Consider the following 25719-nt stretch of genomic DNA (forward strand, 5'->3'; position numbering starts at 1 on the left):
ATAGATCAGGGGTTGGCAATCTTTTGAGAGTCTTGTTGCAACTACTCAACTGTGCTGTCGTAGTGCAAAAGGAGCCATAGACAATATGTAAGTGAATGGGCGAGGCTGTGTTACCACTGGATGAGGCTGTGTTACAAGTAAACTTTATTTAAAAAAAGAGGCAGGGGGCCAGCTTTTTCTCTTGAGCTGTAGTGTGCTGACCCCTGGTACAGATAGATTCTTGGATGAGTTTATGACAGTGAAACTTGAAATGCAGGTGGTTGGCTAGTCTGTCAAAACCATAACGTCTAGCACTGATATCTGGCAACACTTATATGCACCTTTGACATATATGTTTGCTTGTCATTTAGAATAATGTTTCGCCCTTACAGTAGTTCTGTGGAATTCTCTCCTCTCTTTGAGGGTATTCCCTGGAGATTCAAATAAATCCCAGAGAGCATCCATCAATCTAAGGGCAGTCTGTGCTTTGCAATGGTCCTCACATCAAGCTAAACTCCATTTCATAAGTGAGGAGATGAAAATTCAGGAGAGCTTTACAAATTCTTTGGTTAGATAATTATTCTTGAATATGGAAAGATATATAAACTTTTATTGCCAGCTTTCCAGAGAAGGCAGTGACGGTGTCTCCTGCAGGGGAGTAGAGGGATGGATTCAAGCTGGTTGTCAAGGGGCCAGACAGGTAGATTTAGTTTCATAATTCTAGATTTTTTTTTGATTCAAAAATGCAGAAATACTGTTCCTCTGCCTTATCACCATAGTGTCGGGAGAAACAAAACTTTGGAGCCAGCCACCCCGGAGTTCAGATCCTGGCTTTACCATTTATTGGTTTATCACTTTGGGTTAAGCCACTTAACAGCTCAGGGTCTTAGTTACCTCATATATAAAATGGCTTTTTTTATGGTAAAGATGAAAGTAATAATAATAATTGAATAATGTATATTATATAAATATTATTAATAAAACTATGCTTGGTCCATAGTTGGCACATAAACTTTGCCTCCTGTTGCCAGTTCAGGTTCAGGTTTACATGGTAGAAACATTATAAAACATCCTCTTTCTTCCTAATTCCATTTACACGGGAACATTTATCTGCAACCCTGAGTTTCTGATCATGGCACAGAATGTGGGGTCAAAAAATTAAGATATGATCATGGTTCTCTTACTCATCTACTTTGTGATCTTGGAAGATCATGGAACCAGACAGTTGAAAAGGGTTTTATATCATCCTTCAAATCTTAAACAGGTCCAGAGCTTTCTCCATCTACAAAATGAAATAATCTGTAGTGCAAATACTTAATATCTGAAAATAACTTTGAGCCATTTTAAAATAAAGAAATAAAAAATAACACAATGCACTTTGTTGCTAAGGGAAACAGAACCAGCAGCTTCCTAGCAGTGCTAAATTAAAACATCTCAAATCACCCTAATCAATTAGTTCTATGACCCAGATAAATGCATTGAATTTTAGAGCCACCAGAGACTTCAGAATGTTTCAACTGCTTCAACAAGGGCCAGTCCTGCCCACCTTTCTCTACTCATCCACAGGCATATGGGCAGGTAGGGAAGGAGCATTATTTGGCCCCTTTACTGAGTTATAAATGACATACAATAGAGTATAAAGTTTACTAATCTTCACATATGCATATACCAGTGAAACCACCACCATGATCAAGATACTGAATTTATCCATCACTTTGGGGGGCATTTTGATTGCTACAGTTACTGGCATGGCCTGGGGTTGACAAATGTGCAGTCTTGCACAAAGAATTACCTCATCCAAAAAAAAGCCAATAGCACCTCCATTGAGAAATACTGGGTCCAATCCCTTTGCTAAACCAACGAAGAAACTGAGCCCAGATGAGGAAACTGAGACAAGACCCCATGTAAGTTTCTTCTGTTTCATATACATGCATCTGGAGCACAGATGTTCTTTAAACAAACAATACAGTATCTGCTGAAAGAAATTTTTGCCTGAATCAAACGTTTAATGTCATATTGACATTTAAAAGCTATATATGTGACAATGGACTCCTCTAAACAGGGTCAGTGAGCTGGGTGCGCCCCTCACCAGTGACATGTGTGCCCTTCAGCGGCTGCTGCTGCTATCCTGGAATATAGAGTTAAGGTCAAAGATACAGCATCCAGCCAGGTCCAACTTTGGTTTCTTACTCCTGAATAAAAAGGTGCAACAAAATCTCACTCTTGTCTTAATCATAACGATGCAGTATGCTTATGATAAATTGTCAGTGAACAAAAGGAATCAAGGCACTCAAAGGGCCTAAAAGTGCCTATGAAGACCTCAGTTATGTGCTCCTTGTTGTACATATCTCATACAGTATCATGTATAATTCAGTTGCTAAACAGATGTAATTTTGATATTTAAGATGTTAATTTAAAAATCATTTAGGGTTTTATGAGCGCCAAGAACAAAACTTGGTATCAACTAGAACAACTGTCACTCTAAAATGGGAAGCAATGTGCTAGCTCGGTGGTTCTCAAACATTTATGTGCTGAGAATCACCTGGAGCAAATGTTAAAACAGGTTCCTGGGTCCCAGACCCAGAGTTTCTGATTCTGTTCAACTGGGGGGGAGCCCAAGAATCTGCATTTCTAACAAGTTCCAGATGGTGCTGATGCTGCCGGCCTGGGGACCACATGCTTGGGCCATGGCTTCCCGCGGTTCCCATCCATGGTTGGCTCTGTTGATTGGACACTATGAGCAGAAAAGATCAGCCAGCATGGAGCACCCTGCCCTTCTTTGTACACCCATCCTGAGCTGTAACTGCTCCAGCGTCCTGAACTCCCCGCCAGCCAGCCTCTTACAAAAGGCCTCCGCTCCTTTTGTTCTTTGCAGTGGAAGAAAAAAATAAGGTTGGAATATTTGGGTAGAGGCCCTAGAAGACCATGAGAATTAGAATATTCTGGAAACACATTTACAGGAATTTGAGCCTGATTTACAGGAATTTGAGCCTAACAGAACATACCGAAAGATTAAGATAAACTCATAACCTCCTGACTTTAAAGAGAAAAAATGGTTAATACCTACTTTTTTGGAATGATAGATTGTTAAAAACAAACACAATGGACATTTTCCAGCTATAGAAAGAAGAGCAGTGTCATGGGCAGACAGGATTCTATCTTAGGCCTTGGGGTTGTCCATTTTCTGCATGGAAACTAGTTCTTGTGGCTGCTAGGGAAACCTAGAGAAGCACACTTTAAAACTTGCATAGACCAACTTTGTTCTTCAGCCCAGAGCATTTAAAGCAAAATGAAGCTGTCTGGGTTCATAGCCGACTTTCCTTTATCTATGGGCCCTGTTGTGACTACATGGACACGCTCACCTAAAGGTTTTATTTCTAGGCAGTTGACACCTGGACATAAAAATAAATGTAAGTACCATTTCCCTGAAGGTTTTTTTTTTTAAAAAAATAAGGCAATGAGAACACTGAGAAGAAAAGTGCCAGTCCAACCATTCTCACTCAAGCCAAATAATAATTGATAATAAAATTGTCTTATTTTGGAGAGAAACAGTTATTTTAAAATAAATGAGAAGTCAATCCTCATAGCCCCAAAGAAAATATACTTGCCCCCAAGCCCCCAAATTAAATATCTTTAATTTTATTTTTTTGATAAGTCCTGTCTGTAGTAGCGACATTTCCGATTTAATAACGAGTAGTTCTCTTCCTATGTTAAGCTAGTATTAGACTTTTAAATTATTTATTTTGGTAAAGCATGTATAATATAAAGCTTACCATCTTAACCATTTTAAAATGCATAGTTATGTGGCATTATGTCCATTTGTATTGTTGTACAACCATCCCTACCATCCATCTCAGACTTATTAGTTTAATTGATTTCCCCCCGCCCAGTATAATAAAGTTAGAGGTGATATGTATGGGTGACTTGGGTGTTTTTGCAAATATGGCATCAAAATAGGGGGATCCTCGTAAGTTTTCTGGAGGAAAGTTAAGTTAAAAGAGGAGATACATGAGTGTACTCAGATAGGAGGCCCAAATGTGCATCCCCCAACTCATCTTTTAAATTAGGGCTAGCAAAAACTTGGCACCAGCTGCTGCGTCTTGGGTGCCCTCTTTTTCTAAACCTATGCAGACATTACTCTCTGATTACTGTACTCTTTCCCACTGAATCTCAGAGTCCTTCTCCATAGGGTCTTCTAGGCATTATCACAACTAATTAATTACAACTGGCCCAAAGGATGAACCCTATTTACCATCGCCATATACAAATGCAAGACACCTGATGCAACCGAAAGTAATAATCATTTGGATTGCTTTTGGGCAAGCCAAAGGTCTAACATGAACATCAGTACATGATGTACACATGCATGGATAACAAAGTCGTGTACTGGTAGAAAAGTCTTCAATATGGGGATGTCACAACGAAGGTTCCTTAGCATGGAAATCATCACAAGTAACAACGTTCTTACCTGGGTAGGAACACACTTTCCACCACATAAAAGTCTTGCATGAGAACATCTCGATCTGGCTTGGAGGTGAGATTACCCACTGTGTATCCTATTCCCAGCTGAATAGCACCTTTGATGGCAGATGATGCAGTCTGCAGGGACAGCAAGGATTTCAGCGTTAGCCTCAGTAGTTGGGGCCTTGTTCAATGTCACAAGCAGCAAAAACAGGAGAGTGAGGTTAGATTTCCTTTCTTGTTCCTAAGCAAAGAGGAAGCTAGGTTTGGAAAGATGACAGGCTGCTTCTTTTAATGGAGAGTACTTTCCAAACATTAAGGACACTTCTTGCCATGAAATTATTTTGGTGGTAATCTTTCCTATAAATGTTCCTAAGGTCAAATTACAGTCCAAAATCTCCATCTTTCTTTTATTAAGAACTTAGAAACTTGGTAGAACACTTGCAATATACAGAATTATAATTTCTACCAAAGGATAATTGATACCATTGCATTTTTTAAAAAAATCAGAAGTTCTGTAACATACCTATGGATCAGGAAGAGTATTTGTCTTCATAAGAAATGAGAGAGCAAAAAATAATTTGAGCCTTTGGAATATTTAAAATTTTTTTTAAAACATCTTTATTGGAGTATAATTGCTTTACAATGGTGTGTTAGTTTCTGCTTTATAACAAAGTGAATCAGTTATACATATACATATATCCCCATATCTCTTCCCTCTTGCGTCTCCCTCCCTCCCACCCTCCCTATCGCACCCCTCTAGGTGGTCACAAAGCACCGAGCTGATCTCCCTGGGCTATGCAGCTGCTTCCCACTAGCTATCGGTTTTACATTTGGTAGTGTATATATGTACATGCCACTCTCTCACTTTGTCCCAGCTTACCCTTCCCTCTCCCCGTGTCCTCAAGTCCATTCTCTAGTAGGTCTGCGTCTTTATTCCCGTCCTGCCCCTAGGTTCTTCATGACCTTTTTTTCTTTTTTTTTTTTTTTGATTCCATATATATGTGTTAGCATACGGTATTTTTCTCTTTCTGACTTATTTCACTCTGTATGACACACTCTAGGTACATCCACCTCAGTACAAAAAACTCAATTTCGTTTCTTTTTATGGCTGAGTAATATTCCATTGTATACATGTGCCACATCTTTATCCATTCATCTGTCGAAGGACAACTTAGGTTGTGTCCATGCCCTGGCTATTGTAAATAGAGCTGCAATGAACATTGTGGTACATGACTCTTTTTGAATTATGGTTTTCTCAGGGTATATGCCCAGGGGTGGGATTGCTGGGTCGTATGGTAGTTCTATTTTTAGTTTTTTAAGGAACCTCCATACTGTTCTCCATAGTGGCTGTATCAATTTACATTCCCACCAACAGGGCAAGAGGGTTCCCTCTTCTCCACACCCTCTCCAGCATTGTTTGTAGATTTTTTTGATGATGGCCATTCTGACTGGTGTGAGGTGATATAGAAGACCTAAATAGACATTTCTCCAAAGAAGATATACAGATTGCCAACAAACACATGAAAGAATGCTCAACATCATTCATCATTAGAGAAATGCAAATGGAATATATAAAGTTTAATTTGAAAATTGCTTACTCGTTTTGCCATGGGTCCATAATCAAAATTTCCTTCACTGATCTATGATAAAACACATAGCATTGGAACACCAATATTTCCAATTTACTACTTTTCTAATATTAATCCATAATTAAATTGACAATGTTATCTTGGGGGAATAACATATGTGTGTGTGTGTGTGTGTGTATGTGCGTGTGTACATAAATAGTTTTAACCAACATAATAGGAGAAACAGCAGAATAACTTAATTTAGGAAAATCAGAATGCATTCTTCTTAAGGGTGAAAGTGTGGCATATTTTTATGCCTTGCACTGTTTAATGTAGTACCATGTACACAGCAGGAGATAAATAAATACTTAAATCAGTGGTTCTCAACCAGGGACATCTGACATTGTCTGGAGACATTTTTCGGTTGTCATAACTGGTGATGGTGGTGGTGATACTACTGGCATCTAGTGGGTAGAGGCCAGGTTTGCTGCTAAACATCCTTCAGCACACAGGACAGCTCATAACAAAGAATTATCGAGCCCCAAATATCATTAGTGCTGAGGTTGAGAAACCATGCCTCAAATGAATGTAATAAAGATCATCTGTTTTATAAAAAAAAATATTCCTTTTGAGTTACCATTTTCACTTAGCAAATCCAAGACCCATCTCCACTTTCCCACATGCCTTTTTTTTTTTTTTTTTTACTTCTTCTTGCTTTTAATGTCAAAAAACATATCTCCTTGAAAAAATGTATCCTCTTGATTTCTTTGATAGAACATGGTCCTGGGCCCACTTCCACCTTTTCTGATAGTCTCTCATGTCTTCACTAACTTCTCATATTTTATTTGTTATAATTGCAGTGTCCCTAAAAGTTTGATCCTTGATCCTTAGATTTCCTTAATTATGCAGACAATCAATCCATTCCTAATGGCTTCAAATACTGGCTCTATGCATATGACTCTCAGACGTTTTAAACCTACTTGGATGCTACTCTATCATCACAAACACAGTATATACGGCACCAAACTAAATTTTATCTTACAACCAATCCACCCTTCCCCCCCACCCCCCGAGACTGGTTTCCTCTCCCAAGGTTCAGTAATCTTGTCAACCAAGGTTGAACCCAAAACAAACCACATCTTGCACAGGGCTAGGTCCCCAATAAATACTTGCTAACTTCCCCTGAAATGGCCACGATCATTCATACCGCTCAGTCACCTCCACTATACAAGCAGTAACAATCACTTTCCCATGGAGTCATCGTTTAATCGCTCTGCTTACTTCACTGCAAATATTACATCACCCTTAGTGTGAGGACAACTACCTACCCCTGTCCCTGCAGGAGGTAAGAGGAACGTCTTGGTGTTTTTCTTTTTTACACATGCCTTTTTACTTATGATCCCAGAGCAGCAAGATGGCAAAAGACTGAGAGTCAAGCCCAAATAGTGTAACCAGTGCTTAAAAAACAAAAAGTTGCTATTTTAATACTCCCGCTCTGAGCTCAGCAATGCCAATTGGCATCAGTGACCTTTTGTACCAATAGCTCTGACTTCTGAAGGCTGAAATGAATTTTTCTCATTTTAACCTCACATAAAAATTCAAGAGATTTCTCTTCTCCTATCCATCACTCAGGGCAGTACGGCACAAGACATGACATCAGCATTTTCCAGAGGACCCAACATCCTGAAACGTTCTGTTCCAGACCTATCAACAGACTCACATGCTCTCAAACTGCTTTTCCTTCCCCGCACCCCACCCCGACTCTGCTTCCAGAACTACCTGGATTTCTGCTTAATTCAGTCACTTAGGGCTTCTTGGACTGGAACATCTGTCAAACATGGAGTACCCAATTCTTTGTCAACCACCCACCACGTCCCCCCTCCTACACCCCCAGGAACAGAGGGTGGTCAAAGGTGCAGGAGGATATATCTGGTATTTTCAAACCTTAGAAAGTCTGGGAATCACTGGGACACTTGTTAAAACAGACTGAAAGCAAAACTACAGAGACACTGAAAAGATCAGTGGTTGCCAGGGGCTGGGGGAGGGGAGGTGGAGCACAGAGGATTTTCAGGGCAGGGAAAATACTCTGTACGATACCTTTGTGACGGATGCACATAATTATGCATTTGTCTAAACCCACAGAATGTACAACACCAAGAGTGAACCGTAATGTAAACTATGGACCTTGGGTGATTATGATATGTCCATGTGGGTTCATCGGTTGTAACAGTGCACCCCTCTGGCGGGAGATGCTGATAATGGGGGAGGTGTGCATGTGTGGGTACAGGGAGTGTACGGGAAACCTCTGTACCTTCCTCTCAATTTTGCTGTTAACCTACAACTACTCTAAGAAGCAAGTCTTAAAAAAAAGTCATTAGGCACTGAGAAAAAGAAAAGCGACTTACGGGTTGCATCTCCAGAACTTCTGATTCTGAAGGTCTGTGGTGAGGCTCAAGCATTTGCTCTTGCTCTAAGGAGCATTACAAAAATCTCTGTCCTGTGGTATAAGATTAAATTTTGAATCCCCGAAGGAATAAGATTTTGGAAAGCACCCCGCTGACATCTGTTTAGTTAAACCAAAAACCAGACTTGTAATACTATTACTTTCCTTTCAGGCTCCTTAAAATTTAAGTGCTTTGAGGAGAGATATAAAAGAAATCATAATAAAGTTAATCTTTTTTGATCAACTATTTGTGCCAGGCACTTAATGTATAGATAACAACAATTATAATCACAATCTACCATAATCATAGCACACACTTACAGAGTGATTACAAAAAGGCAGGCACTATTCTAAGTGCGTTTGGTTACATTAACTCTTGTATCTTCACAACGACCCTGTGAGGTAGGTACTATTATTATCTCCATCTTACTGACTCAGGAAGGTTTAGTAACTTACACTAGGTCACACAGCTAGTGAAGAGGTGGATCTGGGACTCATACCTGGGGAGTTTGGCTCCTGAGTCCAAGTTATAAAGTACATGTTAGAACCTCTGACCTCATTTAAGCCTTCCAAGGACACTGAAGAGTAGTGACAATCACACCCATTTTACCGGTGGGGATTTAAGGCTCAGCAAAGTTAACTGACTTGCCCCACTCACATTGTTAGAGTGTGGTACAGTCTAGCTGCAAAACCCGCGCTGCTTCCGTGTTTCTTTTTTTTTTTTTTCAAAAGGAGCCTGGAATCAGAATTGGAAGCTCTCTATTAAGTCTGGCTGTTTGACCTCAGCAAAGGAAGCAGCTCTGTGGGAGCCATTCCTTTTGATGAAAATAGGGATAAAATATTTTATTTGCTTCTAATCATACCCAACCATGGGTAAGCCTAAGAAAAACTTGTAAACCACTTGGTAAACCAGTATGAACTCCATTGTTAAGGTCACTACTAATAACATGGGGAGGTATAAACAAAAGGAGATATTTTGCTGCCACGGGAGGATCGTTACCGCAAGGTTTCCTCCTCCCCATCTTTGTGTAAAATTAAATCCTTTAGCATTGATGTATTTGGGTATAATTAAAAAGCATCTTGTCTATTTCATGGAAACGTCTCATTGTATTCACTGTGGCATGTGGTTTTTAGGGCCACCAGCAGTAAAGGCCCCATTACCTGACATTTTCCCATTGGACATCAGGCGCAGTGGCCAGGATGGAAGAAACCATAGTATTTTCTGACACAATCACTCTTGAGCAAGATGTGCTTTAAAATTACAAAAACACTTTGAAATGCTAGCTGGAGAGTCTCTGATGAGCAGACTAGTAAATCATGATGACAAAGAACCTGCTGTGTGTAGTGCCGGTGTCTGCTCTTCTAGAACCAGCAGTTCTTTCCCTGAACACTCTGAGGGAAAACTCCTCTCCTCCTTCCTCGGGGACGCCACCAACAGAGTTGGTGAGTCTGTAATGAGTCGGCAGCTTCGCACACACACACTCAGTCCCTCCAATTTTCTCTGTGTGGCTTTGCATATGCTCTAAATATGCTGAGACGTGACCATTTCCCCTTTGACCTCTGTGAAAACGTATAGGTTTAGATTTCAGAACACAGCCAAACAGAGTCTATTTTTAATTCGGGGGTTTTTTCAAGGGCTAAGTGGAGGCAACATATTGTGTGGATACTAGGAACACCTCTAAAGCCTTTGATACTTGGAGAAAGAAGCAGGCAACACCACAAAGGCAAACCACACACACTTACTTTCATAGTTCCTCTTTACTAACCCAAATTTGTTCAGCAATGATGGCAATACTAAGAAGAAAATTAATGTCAGCTTGCATTTGGATAATATGTTATGGTTTTCACAATATTACTTTTTAAAAAAAAAAATTTTATTTATGGCTATGTTGGGTCTTCGTTTCTGTGCGAGGGCTTTCTCTAGTTGCGGCGAGCGGGGGCCACTCTTCATCGCGGTGCGCGGGCCTCTCACTATCGCGGCCTCTCTTGTTGCGGAGCACAGGCTCCAGACGCGCAGGCTCAGTAGTTGTGGCACACGGGCCTAGCTGCTCCGCGGCATGTGGGATCTTCCCAGACCAGGGCTCGAACCCGTGTCCCCTGCATTGGCAGGCAGATTCTCAACCACTGCGCCACCAGGGAAGCCCACGATATTACCTTTTAATGATTGCATTTGATTGTCACAATTGTTATGTGGGTAGGTAGGGTTTTAACGCCCATTTTATAAAGAAACTGTGGCTCTGGATGATTACCTTGACCTAAGTCCCCTGGCTAGTATGTGGTAGAGCCAGGAGTGATATTCTGGTCTAGAAGGTACCAGTTCAGTGCTCTACCAGTGTGCACTGCTTTACCTGCCTGAATTTTCTCTGCAGGAGATAGATCTGATTGAAGCCGAGACATACTTGAACCGTGAGATAATAATGATACTATCAATAAGACTAAGCGTCTATGTAAACCCGCTATTAGGGGAGCAATGATCCCGACAACAGTAAGATTTTAATGCTCTTACATTGGTTACAGGAAACTGCTTTCTATAGCGCATTGTCTATGAAATTAGATCACTTAATATGCAATCTGATATCACCGGCTTTAAAAAGGAAGTATTAAAACATTTCAAGTCAACAGCATTTTCCTCCCTAAGGTGATCTGATAACCTAATTACAGGATTATAGCCAATATATATGTTACCAGAGTGATTTTTAAAAAAAGCACAGATCTAATCTTGTCACCATCTTGCTCGAAGCCTTCTAATGGGTCTGTAGTATCCTCACCGCAGGATTAACTCCAAATACTTTAGCTTGACACGGAAACCATCTATGATATTAGTCCCTCCGTACCTCCCACTGACTCCTGCATGCCAACATAAAAAAAGATCCTAAACACACACACACACTATCCTTTGAGCAAGGGGACCTTACAGGTCCATGAACCCCTAACAACTATGTGTGAAATTTTCTGCTATGTGCATTTTTTTCCAAGGAGGGGGTCTAATGCTTTCTCTTTTTCTCAGAACATCCATTTTCTCAAAACCACAGATGTAGAGAGGTTAATTCTAAGTCAGAGATGTTTACTGAGAAGCACCTTAAACTAGGCCATTACAAAAAATGGTTCAGTAACACCTCTTAAGAGCAAGAGGAGACAATCCTTGTTCAGCCCGGGAGACCCCGGCCCCTCTTTCCCATCTGACAGCTCAAGTCCAGTTCTAGGTTCTCCCTCCTGTCTCTGAACCTGAACTCAACAAAGAGGGCAGAGATTTCTTGCTCATCCCAATGAGAGAATTAAGGAAAAAGAAAGGGATAGCTTGCACAAAACCGGCTGTAGGACTATGGACATGGGATAGTTTGTGAGCAGGCAAGCCTAAAGCCTTCTGAAAGGAGGTGGGACTGCCTCTCACCTGCAGGTTCCCCAACCAATTTCTCCAGTCCCTCCTTGCTGTGTTGGTTTTCTACTGTTGCTGTAACAAATGACCACAAACTCTGTGTCTTCAAACAACACAAATGTACTACTTTACAGTTCTGGAGGTCAGAGGTCCTAAAACCAAAGTGTTGGAAGGGCTGCGTGCTATAGGCTGTAGATGAGAATCCAGTTCCTTGCCCCTTCAAGCTTCTAGAGGTCAATCATTCCTTGCCTCGTGGCCCCCTCCTCCATTTTCAAAGCCAGCAGCATCTTCAAATCTTTCTTAATCTCTCTTTGTCTCCCCTCTGCTTTTGTCATCACACCTCCTCTGATTCTGACTCTCTAGCCTCCCTCTTACAAGTACCTCTGTAATTACATTGGGCCCATCTGGATAATCCAAGATCACTTCCCCATCGCAAGATCTTCAACTTAATCACCTCCACAAAGTCCCTTTTGCCATGTAAAGTAACATATTCACAAGCTCTAGAGATTAGGGTGTGGCCATCTTTGGGGTCCCCACGATTCTGCACACCACACTCTATTTCAGGTTTGACTACAGCATTTTTTCCAGGGTTGCCCAGGCAAAGAGAAGAGCTCCCCTCAGAACTCCATTCAGTCACATGCTGTTCATTCGTTTAACAAACATCTGAGAATCTTCTGTGAGCTAGGCACTGTGCTAGATGTTGGGGAAAGCATAAACCAAAAAAAGACACTGTTCTTGCTCTCATAAGAGTCTGTAGTCTAGTGGGTGAAAGAGGTATTAAAGATACACATTCATGGAGGAGCTTCAAGATGGCGGAAGAGTAACACGTGGAGATCACCTTCCTCCCCACAAATACATCAGAAATACATCTACATGAGGAACAACTCCTACAGAACACCTACTGAACGCTGGCAGAAGACCTCAGACCTCTCAAAAGGCAAGAAACTCCCCACATACTTGGGTAGGGCAAAAGAAGAAAGAAAAAACAGAGACAAAAGAATAGGGACGGGACCTGCACCAGTGGGAGGGAGCCGTGAAGGAGGAAAGGTTTCCACACACTAGGAAGCTCCTTTGCGGGTGGAGACTGCGGGTGGCAGAGGGGGGAAGCTTCGGAGCCACGGAGGAGAGCGCAGCCACAGGGGTGCGGAGGGCAAAGCGGAGAGATTCCCGCACGGAGGTTCGGCGCCGAGCAGCACTCACCAGCCTGAGAGGCTTGTCTGCTCAGCCGCCGGGGCGGGCGGGGCTGGGAGTTGAGGCTCGGGCTTCAGAGGTCGGATCGCAGGGAGAGGACTGGGGTTGGCGGCGTGAACACAGCCTGAAGGGGTTAGCGCACCACAGCTAGCCGGGAGGGAGTCCGGGAAAAAGTCTGCAGCTGCCGAAGAGGCAGGAGACCTTTTCTTGCCTCTTTGTTTCCTGGTGCGCGAGGAGAGGGGATTCAGAGCGCCGCTTAAAGGAGCTCCAGAGACGGGCACGAGCTGCGGTTATCAGCGCGGACCCCAGAGACGGGCATGAGATACTAAGGCTGCTGCTGCCACAGCCACCAAGAAGCCTGTGTGCGAGCACAGCTCACTCTCCACACCGCCCCTCCCGGAAGCCAGTGCAGCCCGCCACTGCCAGGGTCCCGTGATCCAGGGACAACTTCCCCGGGAGAACGCACGTGGCGCCTCAGGATGCTGCAACGTCACACTGGCGTCTGCAGCTGCAGGCTCACCCACATCTGTACCACTCCCTCCCCCCGGCCTGAGTGAGCCAGAGCCCCCCAATTAGCTGCTCCTTTAACCCCCACCTGTCTGAGCAAAGAACAGATGCCCTCAGGTGACCTACACGCAGAGGCAGGTCCAAATCCAAAGCTGAACCCCAGGAGCTGTGCAAAAAAAGAAGAGAAAGGGAAATTTCTCCCAGCAGCCTCAGGAGCAGTGGATTAAATCTCCACAATCAACTTGATGCACCCTGCGTCTGTGGAATATCTGAATAGACAGCGAATCATCCCAAATTGAGGAGGTGGACTTTGGGAGCAACGATATATATATATTTTTTTCCCTTTTTCTCTTTTTGTGAGTGTGTACATGTATGCTTCTGTCTGTGATTTTGTCTGTATAGCTTTGCTTTTACCATTTGTCCTAGGGTTCTGTCTTTTTTTTTTTCTAGTACAGTTTTTATCGCCTGTTATCATTGGTGGATTTGTTTTCTGGTTTCATTGCTCTCTTCTTTCTTTCTTCCTTTTTTCTTTATTACTTAAAAAAATTTTTTTTAATAATTATTTTTTATTTTAATAACATTATTTTATTTTATTGTATATCATTTTATCTTCTTCTTTCTTTCTTTTTTTTTCTCCCTTTTATTCTGACCCGTGTGGATGACAGACTCTTGGTACTCCAGCCAGGCATCAGGGCTGTGCCTCTGAGGTGGGAGAGCCAAGTTCAGGACACTGGTCCACCAGAGACCTCCCAGCTCCACATAATATCAAACGGTGAAAATCTCCCAGAGATCTCCATCTCAATGCCAAGACCCAGCTCCACTCAATGACCAGCAAGCTACAGTGCTGGAAACCCCATGCCAAACAACTAGCAAGACAGGAACACAACCCCACCCATTAGCAGACAGGCTGCCTAAAATCATAAGGCCACAGACAGCCCAAAACACACCACCAGACATGGACCTGCACACTAGAAAGACAAGATCCAGCCTCATCCACCAGAACACAGGCACTAGTCCTGTCCACCAGGAAGCCTACACAACCCACTGAACCAACCTTAGCCACTGGGGGCAGACACCAAAAACAACGGGAACTACGAACATGCAGCCTGCAAAAAGGAGACCCGAAACACAGTAAGTTAAGCAAAATAAGAAGACAGAGAAGCACACAGCAGATGAAGAGCAAGGAAAAAACCCACCAGACCTAAAAAATGACGAGGAAATAGGCAGTCTACCTGAAAAAGAATTCCAAATAATGATAGTAAAGATGATCCAAAATCTTGGAAATAGAATGGAGAAAATACAAGAAACGTTTAACAGGGACCCAGAAGAACTAAAGAGCAAACAAACAGTGATGAACAACACAATAAATGAAATTAAAAATTCTCTAGAAGGAATCAATAGCAGAATAACTGAGGCAGAAGAACGGATAAGTGACCTGGAAGATAAAATAGTGGAAATAACTACTGCAGAGCAGAATAAAGAAAAAAGAAAGAAAAGAATTGAGGACAGCCTCAGAGACCTCTGGGACAACATTAAATGCACCAACATTCGAATTATAGGGGTCCCAGAAGAAGAAGAGAAAAAGAAAGGGACTGAGAAAATATTTGAAGAGATTATAGTTGAAAACTTCCCTAATATGGGAAAGGAAATAGTTAATCAAGTCCAGGAAGCACAGAGAGTCCCATACAGGATAAATCCAAGGAGAAACACACTAAGACACATATTAATCAAACTATCAAAAATTTAAAAAAAGAAAAAATATTAAAAGCAGCAAGGGAAAAACAACAAATAACACACAAGGGAATCCCCATGAGGTTAACAGCTGATCTTTCAGCAGAAACTCTGCAAGCCAGAAGGGAGTGGCAGGACATATTTAAAGTGATGAAGGGGAAAAACGTACAACCAAGATTACTCTACCCAGCAAGGATCTCATTCAGATTTGATGGACAAATTAAAACCTTTACAGACAAGCAAAAGCTAAGAGAATTCAGCACCACCAAACCAGCTTTAAAAGAAATGCTAAAGGAACTTCTCTAGGCAGGAAACACAAGAGAAGGAAAAGACTTACAATAATAAACCCAAAACAATTAAGTAAATGGTAATAGGAATATACATATCAATAATTACCTTAAATGTAAATGGATTAAATGCTCCCACCAAAAGACATAGACTGAATGGATACAAAACAAGACCTGTATATATGCTGTCTACAAGAGACCCACTTCAGACCTAGGGACACATACAGACTGAAAGTGAGGGGACGGAAAAAGATATTCCATACAAATGGAAATCAAAAGAAAGCTGGAGTAACAATTCTCATATCAGACAAAATAGACTTTAAAACAAAGACTATTACAAGAGACAAAGAAGGACACTACATAATGATTAAGGGATCAATCCAAGAAGAAGATATAACAATTGTAATTATTTATGCACCCCACATAGGAGCACCTCAATACATAAGGCAAATACTAACAGCCATAAAAGGGGAAATTGACAGTAACACAATCATAGCAGAGGACTTTAACACCCCACTGTCACCAATGGACAGATCATCCAAAATGAAAAAAATAAGGAAACACAAGCTTTAAATGATACATTAAACAGGATGGACTTAATTGATATTTATAGGAGATTCCATCCAAAAACAACAGAATACACTTTCTTCTCAAGTGCTCATGGAACATTCTCCAGAATAGATCGTATCGGGGGTCACAAATCAAGCCTTGGTAAATTTAAGAAAATTGAAATCGTATCAAGTATCTTTTCTGACCACAACGCTATGAGACTAGATATCATTTATAGGAGAAAACCTGTAAAAAATAGAGACACATGGAGGCTAAACAACACACTACTTAATAATCAAGAGATCACTGAAGAAATCAAAGAGGAAATAAAAAAATACCTAGAAACAAATGACAATGAAAACACGACGACCCAAAACCTATGTGATGCAGCAAAAGCAGTTCTAAGAGGGAAGTTTATAGCAATACAATCCTACCTTAAGAAACAAGAAACATCTCAAATAAACAACCTAACCTTACACCTATAGCAATTAGACAAAAAAGAACAAAAAAAAACCAAAGTTAGCAGAAGGAAAGAAATCATAAAGATCAGATCAGAAATAAATGAAAAAGAAATGAAGGAAACGAGAGCAAAGATCCATAATACTAAAAGCTGGTTCTTTGAGAACATAAACAAAATTGATAAGCCATTAGCCAGACTCATCAAGAAAAAAAGGGAGAAGACTCAAATCAACAGAATTACAAATGAAAAAGGAGAAGTAACAACTGACACTGCAGAAATACCAAGCATCATGAGAGATTACTACAAGCAACTATATGCCAATAAAATGGACAACCTGGAAGAAATAGACAAATTCTTAGAAATGCACAACCTTCCGAGACTGAACCAGGAAGAAACAGAAAATATGAACAGACCAATCACAAGCACTGAAATTGAAATTGTGATTAAAATCTTCCAACAAACAAAAGTCCAGGACCAGATGGCTTCACAGGTGAATTCTATCAAACATTTAGAGAAGAGCTAACACCTATCCTTCTCAAATTCTTCCAAAATATAGCAGAGGGAGGAACACTCCCAAACTCATTCTACGAGTCCACCATCACACTGATCCCAAAACCAGACAAAGATGTCACAAAGAAAGAAAACTACAGGTCAATATCACTGATGAATATAGATGCAAAAATACTCAACAAAATACTGGTGGACAGAATCCAACAGCACATTAAAAGGATCAAACACCATGATCAAGTGGGGTTTATCCCAGGAATGCAAGGATTCTTCAATATACGCAAATCAATCAATGTGATACACCATGATAACAAACTGAAGGAGAAAAACCATATGATCACCTCAATAGATGCAGAGAAAGCTTTCGACAAAATTCAACACCCATTTATGATAAAAACCCTCCAGAAAGTAGGCATATAGGGAACTTACCTCAACATAATAAAGGCCATATATGACAAACCCACAACCAATATCGTCCTCAATGGTGAAAAACTGAAACCATTTCCACTAAGATCAGGAACAAGATAAGGTTGCCCACTCTCACCACTATTATTCAACATAGTTTTGGAAGTGTTAGCCACAGCAATCAGAGAAGAAAAAGAAATAAAAGGAATCCAAATGGGAAAAGAAGAAGTAATGCTGTCACTGTTTGCAGACGACATGATACTATACATAGAGAATCCTAAAGATGCCACCAGAAAACTACTAGAGCGAATCAATGGATTTGGTGAAGTAGCAGGATACAAAATTAATGCACATAAATCTCTTGCATTCCTATATACTAATGATGAAAAATCTGAAAGTGAAATTAAGAAAACACTCCCATTTACCATTGCAACAAAAAGAGTAAAATATCTAGGAATAAACCTACCTAAGGAGACAAAAGACCTGTATGCAGAAAATTATAAGACACTGATGAAAGAAATTAAAGATGATACAAACAGATGGAGAGCTATACCATGTTCTTGGATTGCAAGAATCAACATTGTGAAAATGACTCTACTACCCAAAGCAATCCACAGATTCAATGCGATCCCTATCAAACTACCAATGGCATTTTTCATAGAACTAGAACAAAAAATTTCACAATCTGTATGGAAACACAAAAGACCCCGAATAGCCAAAGCAATCTTGAGAAAGAAAAACAGAGCTGGAGGAATCAGGCTCCCGGACTTCAGACTCTACTACAAAGCTACAGTAATCAAGACAGTATGGTACTGGCACAAAAACAGAAATACAGATAAATGGAACAGGATAGAAAGCCCAGAGATAAACTCACGCACATATGGTCACCTTATCTTTGATAAAGGAGGCAAGAATATACAGTGGAGAAAAGACAGCCTCTTCAATAAGTGGTGCTGGGAAAACTGGATAGCTACATGTAAAAGAATGAAATTAGAACACTCCCTAACACCATACACAAAAATAAACTCAAAATGGATTAAAGACCTAAATGTAAGGCAGACATTATAAAACTCTTAGAGGAAATCATAGGCAGGACACTCTATGACATAAATCACAGCAAGATCCTTTTTGACCCACCTCCTAGAGAAATGGGAATAAAAACACAAATAAACAAATGGGACCTAATGAAACTGAAAAGCTTTTGCACAGCAAAGGAATCCATAAAGAAGACGAAAAGACAACCCTCAGAATGGGAGAAAATATTTGCCAATGAAGCAACTGACAAAGGATTAATCTCCAAAATTTACAAGCAGCTCATGCAGCTCTATATCAAAAAAACAAACAACCCAATCCAAAAATGGGCAGAAGACCTAAATAGACATTTCTCCAAAGAAGATATACAGATTGCCAACAAACACATGAAAGAATGCTCAAAATCATTAATCATTAGAGACATGCAAATTAAAACTACAATGAGATATCATCTCACACCAGTCAGAATGGCCATCATTAAAAAAATCTAGAAACAATAAATGCTGGAGAGGGTGTGGAGAAAAGGGAACCCTCTTGCACTGTTGGTGGGAATGTAAATTGATACAGCCACTATGGAGAACAGTATGGAGGTTCCTTAAAAAACTAAAAATAGAACTACCATACGACCCAGCAATCCCACTACTGGGCATATACCCTGAGAAAATGATAATTTAAAAAGAGCCATGTACCAAAATGTTCATTGCAGCTCTATTTACAATAGCCAGGACATGGAAGCAACATAGGTGTCCATCAACAGATGAATGGATAAAGAAGATGTGGCACATATATACAATGGAATATTACTCAGCCATAAAAAGAAATGAAATTGAGTTATCTGTAGTGAGGTGGATGGACCTAGAGTCTGTCCTACAGAGTGAAGTAAGTCAGAAAAAGAAAAACAAATACCATGTGCTAACACATATATATGGAATCTAAAAAACAACAACAAAAATTGTCATGAAGAACCTATGGGCAAGACGGGAATAAAGACACAGACCTACTAGAGAATGGACTTGAGGATACACGGAGGGGGAAGGGTAAGCTGGGACGAAGTGAGAGAGTGGCATGGACATATATACGCTACCAAATGTAAAACCGATAGCTAGTGGGAAGCAGCTGCATAGCACAGGGAGATCAGCTCGGTGCTTTGTGACCACCTAGAGGGGTGGGATAGGGAGGGTGGCAGGGAGGGAGACGCAAGAGGGAGGAGATATGGGGACATATGTATACGTATAACTGATTCACTTTGTTATAAAGCAGAAACTAACACACCATTGTAAAGCAATTATACTCCAATAAAGATGTTAAAAAAATAATAATAAAATAAAAAATAAAGATACACATTCATAATAGGCAGTGATACAAACAACAGGGTGATGTGACTGAGGCCGAAAGTGGGGGTGGGGGATCCACTTTAGAATGGGGGAGTTAGCAGAGGTCTAGCAGGAATGACATGCAGGCTGAGATATGAAAGGTGAGTTGGCAGGTCATGTCAACGGAGTCTGGAGGTATGCCCACTACGTGCCAGGCACTCTTCTACAAATTGGGGATACAGAAGTGACCTGGCTAGAGTCCTTGCCTTCAAGGAACTGAGAGTCACATTAGGAGGTCAGGGGAATCGATTTGCAGGCATAGAGAAGCAGCAGTTTAGGGACCTGAAAGCAAATCACTGTGGGTAAATTAAGGTGGGCATCAGGGAGAATACTGGAATTGGAGGCTGCAAAGATGGGATGACTCTAGGTCTGAGCCTTATAGATCCTGTTAAGGGTTTGATGTGTTTCAATAAGGGAACGGTTATTGTCTCGTTTGAAAAAGTTCACTCTGGCTGCCGTGTGGAGAACAGACTGGAGATAACACATGAGGAAAAGTGATTAGGAGACAATGGTCATGGTTCATATTGAGATGTGGATGGCTTAGAGTAGGGTGATGAACAAGACGATGGACAGAAGAGTTGAATTTGAAATACATTTTGGAGGGAAATAAACAGAACTTGCTATGAACTAGAAATGAGGGAGAGAAAAGTACTGAAACACCTCCTGATGTTTTCCTTGAGCAGTTGAGAGGACTGAGGTTGCTTTACTGAGTTGGGGAGACTGAAGGAGGAACATATTCTGGGGAGAAGATTAAGAGTTCCATTTGAGATGCCAATGAGACATCCAAACGGAGGTGTCAAGATAGAAATCTGGAGCTTAGAACAGAGGTTTGGGCTGAAAATTTGAATTTGAGTGTTTTGAGCATATAAATGGTATTGAAAACCAAAGGGCTGGATGAGTAACCTAGGGTGAAAGGGGAGTGTTCTAGAAGGGCCTTGAGCAGAGTCAACAGTTAGGGTGGAGACAGAGAAAGGAGAACCTTTGGGGGAGATTTAGGAGTGATTACAGGAGTGGGAAGAAAATCAGGAAAACATGGCTTCAGAAAAACTGAGAAAACCAAATGAAGAATTTGAAGTGACAGCAGTCTCAACAAGTGGCTCTTTCATTTGATAATATGAATGTCACAACTTGGAATATCTAAAGCTATGCATTAAATTCTCTATTCTTTTCTCATTCATATCACTGATTCATAGTCCAAGTACAGATCTAAAATATTTGACAAAATTATTTGATAAACTCCAGTCAACTTATGCCCTCATTTAAACCATATTTTAAAAATATTCTATAACTTTAAAAATATCACATTAAAAAAGCAGGATACAAAATACATATAATAAAATTTGAAAAAGAAAAACTCCAAATGTTTTATACACATCCACGGAGGAAAACAAGACAGGAAGGAAATACATCAAACTGTATGATTATCTCTGGGTTGTGAGATATTGGGTGATTTTTTTACTTTCAAGTCTTGTACTTCTCAGATTTTCTAAATTTTGTGTTACAGGCAGGAATGGAAACGTCCTTCAATGAAAGCATTTTTACTATGTTTATAAATACATTTTGAAGGATGACAAAGGCATGTTTAGGATTTGCTCATTTTTTAAAATCTCATTTTTTTTTAAGTCAAGTCCTCTACGCTAGAAACCCATCTAACCATTACACTCTCATGAAGTGTAATCATAATGAACTTTATTATGGGAGGGGGAAGGGTTGGGGGGGTGCTTCTTTCTCTTTTCTGATTGCCAGAGGGAGCAGGAAAGGTCTGACTTGAGGAGAGGGGTACAGTTGTAAGATGCCCCAGGCACTCAAGGCTCACCAGGTGTATATGTACACCTCTTTCTCTTGCGTGCTGCTTTCACAGGATCGGCAGTTACCCCTCCACATGGTGGTTGCATCTCCCCTTTAAGGGAAGAACACATCTCCTTCTGGCTGGTAGGTCCATGTTGTTCCTCCAGGTCCTTACCTGGACAGGCTCAGTGATGACCACAGAGCAGCTTTATCTCTAGCTCAGCGTCCTCAACTGGTCACATTTCATTTATCCCCCACCCTCCCTAAGAACCCTCTCTTAGATTTGCCACCGTCAGAGCAGCTGACCAACAATTCTCTCGTTCTTTCAGTTTCCCAGAAAATACTACAGTTCACTGCATCCCCCAGGCTGCAGGGTCACATCACATTCACAGTGGTCTCACTGAAGCCCCGTTTCCTTAGGCTTAAGATGACGGGCAAACCCTCTCCTAACCCCTGTCCCCCCTCATGGGGGTAACTCATGACATCAACAACTCTCTCCAAAATTCCTTTTCCAGTCTCCACATTTCACATGGGCCAGCCACGCTCTTTCACAGACCAGGATCATCACTGCACTGGTCTGAGACCACCTCCTTTCCCAAGTTCCGCGTGGAGGACTGGCACCCTTTCAGCTTGCACTGTCCTTCACTAATTCACAGGTCCTGCTGATAAAAAACGTGGGGCTGTGGTCAGCGGTATCAACTGTTTTCTGTGTTCCTTTCCACCTGTCACATGACTGCCAGACTCATCATTCTCAGGTTTTGTTTTGTTGTTTTTTTTTTTAACACCACCTCCCAGCATAAAAACCTTCACTGTTTTTTCACTATCTGTAGAAGTGAACCTCAATTCCTTGCTTGGTCTTCAAAAATTTTCTACAATCTACTTCCTGCTAATGTTAACTGCAATAATACATAAATTCCCAAATTCTAACTTCTGTAAAAAGCACAACCCTGAAATCTGGTGTCTTAATTCTATATACGTTGATTTCTCAATCAGGAATAGTCTTCTACGGTTGCCCCTGATTGGTGCTCTGCTTCCCTCTCTTGGGTGGCATCCTGTATCCTTGTGGCTCTGACATCCCCTAGGGTCTCAAAGTCCTCCAAATCCAGCTGGCTGATAGAAGAAGCAGGAATGGTGAAGGAACACCCACTTTCCAGTTCTGACTACCTTTGCCAGAAGTCACCATGCAGGATATTTACCCCAGGTCTGCTACTCAGCCATTCTCCATCCTACGCTGTGTCCTGGAACATTCCCTGTGCAACTACATTAAAGTACTTCCTATCCTTCTGGCTTCCAGTTGGATTTGGCCAATAGGACGCCTCCACAGAAGATTGAAGAGCGGCTGGAGAGTGACATCAGGGTGTCCACTCCCCTCCTTCCCTTACCTCGGGTTTGACTCAGACTGCTGTGTCCTTCTGAGGGTTACAGCTCCTTTGCTTTCTTGTGGACCTCTCCAGATAACTCCTATTCTAACTCCTAGAAACTGTACCATTCTCTTCTCTCTCAGGTCTAAGAGAGCTAACGGGGTAGGGTTGGGCCTCATGATACTATACTATCCACTGTAGTTTCCTTATCCATTACTGCATCTTTGCGAACAGTGCCTTTCTTAAACTCTCTTCAAGTGATCTAATTTGAGTCTGCCATCCATTTGCCATCCAGATCCTCTAGCTAAAGATAGTGGACCACTCACGGTCCATTAGCAAGGACGAACCACATGGCCTCACCAAGACACAAGGAGGGCTTGCTTTGCAGCTGCTTTCCAATTCCAGCTTTGCTATGGAAGAGGGAACACAAATTCTGGTGGACAGTTTGCTGTCTAGGCCACACAACAGACCCTACTGCCTTCGCACAAATCCACACCTTCTGCCAAACTCTCCTGCTTAAACTTGCCATGTGATTCCTGGTCTCCGCCCACACTGATCCCCCTGCCTTCAATGTCGTCTCCATTCTCCTTTGCTCCCCACTGACTCTCCCAGATCCAGTTCTACCATTAGTCTCTGCACACAGTGTTTGCTCACCCAGCAGCTAGACGTGACTACTCCCCTCTCCCAGTATGAGTGGTTTCATACTTTTGCGGTATTGTTATTTTCACAGCTGGAAACTACTTTTCTGATACAATTTCTGCAGCTGACATTTTTGAAAACGAGAATACTGGAGCACCATTATAATGATGTCCTCCCCTGCACCTGCACAGACCTTCTATGTGGTGAAACTGCCTCATAACAAGGTCATTCTGACACACTAGGCACTCAACCACCTTGGAAGAAGCCCAAGACGGATTCACTTTCTGTTTAATTTTCCCTTACTACTAAGCAGCCTTTATAACAAGATCCCAGTGTATCCACTTGTTGGAAGGAAGATTTGATTCTCTAAATGTGTTGGAAAAGGCAGAACAAAGAAAGGTTGTTTCGTGCTCTCTTTTAAATGATCTTCCCCTTATGTATGTGATTGGCAGTGAAGCACGTACTCTCATTGGAATGGAAAAGCATATTCAGCAAACATTTCTCATTAACATAAAAATACTATACTCTTAAGGTATTCAGCAGTGGTAAATTATGCCCACTTAATTGCCCTTAAAAGAGATATGCCATCCACCGCAGATGAAATTTTTGATTTAGGATAGAAAGGTACTATGAATGCTGCTATATTAGTCTTTTATAAATATTACAGTGTAGACTGAGACATTCATCATAAATGTGGCACAGTGTAATATCCTTAATGCTACCCTACACACTAGGGAAGAAAGTTTCATTTGTTTGTATATTCAAATAAAAATAGTATTTATTTGATACAAATACAAATGTAGATTCAATAAATAAAAATAAGAAAGGATTGAACTTTCATCCTTCTAGAATCAAAAAAACCTAACTTCCCACAGTCTCGAGTATTATATTTCCTGGTAAGGGGGTGTCAATTTTAAAGGTAAACTATTACACTGGTGCTAAGCACTGTTTTGGGGGGAACAACACAATGCTTACGGCAGATGTTGCTATTTGTCCCCAGTATCCGTTCACCCTTCTTGTTTAGCAGTTGTTCTCAATAAGGGTTGATTTTGTCCACCAGGAGACATGGAACAGTGTCTGGATACAATTTTGGCGGTCACAACTGAGGAGTGCTACTGACATCTATCTATCTATCCCTGGACAGAGGCCAGAGACGCTGCTCCTACAATGCACAGGATGGCCCCCACAGCAGAGAGTTATCCAGCCCCAAATGTCAACAGTGCCGAGGCTGAGAACCCCTGTTAGACGCTAACAGGAACTCGAATTGGGTAGTTTGCTTGGTTCTCTTGCAGCTAGGTGTAGTCACGTGTCTAATTTCTGACCATCAAGATGTGAGAGAAAATGTGTCCAACTCCCAGGTCACACTGTTCACAGGGAGGGGAATGTCTTCTGCAGCTGTGATGGCTGGAGTGGGAGCAGTCCTCCTCATTTGGAAGCTGTACATTGAGGACGACAGAAAAACAAGATAGAAACCCGGGCCCCTGATGACTCGAAGAGGAAGTAAATTACCTCTGACTCTTATGCGAGAGAGAAACAAATTTCAACTTTGCTTAAGTCAGTTATTCAGGTTCTTGCTTTTCCATGTAACTGAACCTATATTCCAACTGCTTATAAACCTATGATCTTATGACCAAGTGCTCTTTACCTGAAAAGTGATGCAGACTCAAAAATATCTCAAACTGGAAGAGAAATGTCTACACAGATAGCATTGCTTAATTAAAAAAATTAAATTGTAGCCCACACTCACTGAGAAAAAGTCAAACAACTCAGCTATAGAAACTAAAACACAAATGTGCCTTTCTCAATCTTCCTCTTCACAGTTAACTACTGTCACTTCTTTAGTGTGTATCCTTCCATGTATCTTTTCTTTACACACTGAAAATACATGCACATGTATATACATTAAAAAATATAAAAATGGGATCCTGCTATTCATGCTCTACTGCCCTTTGTTTTTTTCACACAATATCCTTCCATGTCTATCTGTACTGATTCTCATTATTTTTAATAGTTATACAGATTTTCACAGTTTGTATGTAAAAACAACTGTTTTAACTAC

At 41.1% G+C, this 25719-nt stretch overlaps 1 protein-coding gene across 6 annotated transcripts in view; it reads right to left on the reverse strand.

Moving 5' to 3' along the window:
* The window catches only part of PIP5K1B (phosphatidylinositol-4-phosphate 5-kinase type 1 beta), a 330783-nt gene that overhangs the window by 164058 nt on the left and 141006 nt on the right, over nt 1-25719 (reverse strand). For 4 of the 6 annotated variants that reach the window (XM_082471008.1, XM_082471011.1, XM_082471010.1 and 1 more), the window contains exons 4-5: nt 6042-6083; nt 4448-4578 (exon numbers count right to left, since the gene is read on the reverse strand). The exons of 1 other annotated variant lie outside the window; for it this stretch is intronic. In XM_082471008.1, the coding sequence (XP_082327134.1) occupies nt 4448-4578; nt 6042-6083 (173 nt within the window). The remainder of the gene's footprint in view (nt 1-4447; nt 4579-6041; nt 6084-25719) is intronic. One more of the 6 variants, XM_082471012.1, reaches the window with a different exon arrangement.

The sequence above is a fragment of the Balaenoptera physalus genome (assembly GCF_965194825.1).
Source record: "Balaenoptera physalus genome assembly, chromosome: 7".
NCBI classification, from domain to species: domain Eukaryota; kingdom Metazoa; phylum Chordata; class Mammalia; order Artiodactyla; family Balaenopteridae; genus Balaenoptera; species Balaenoptera physalus.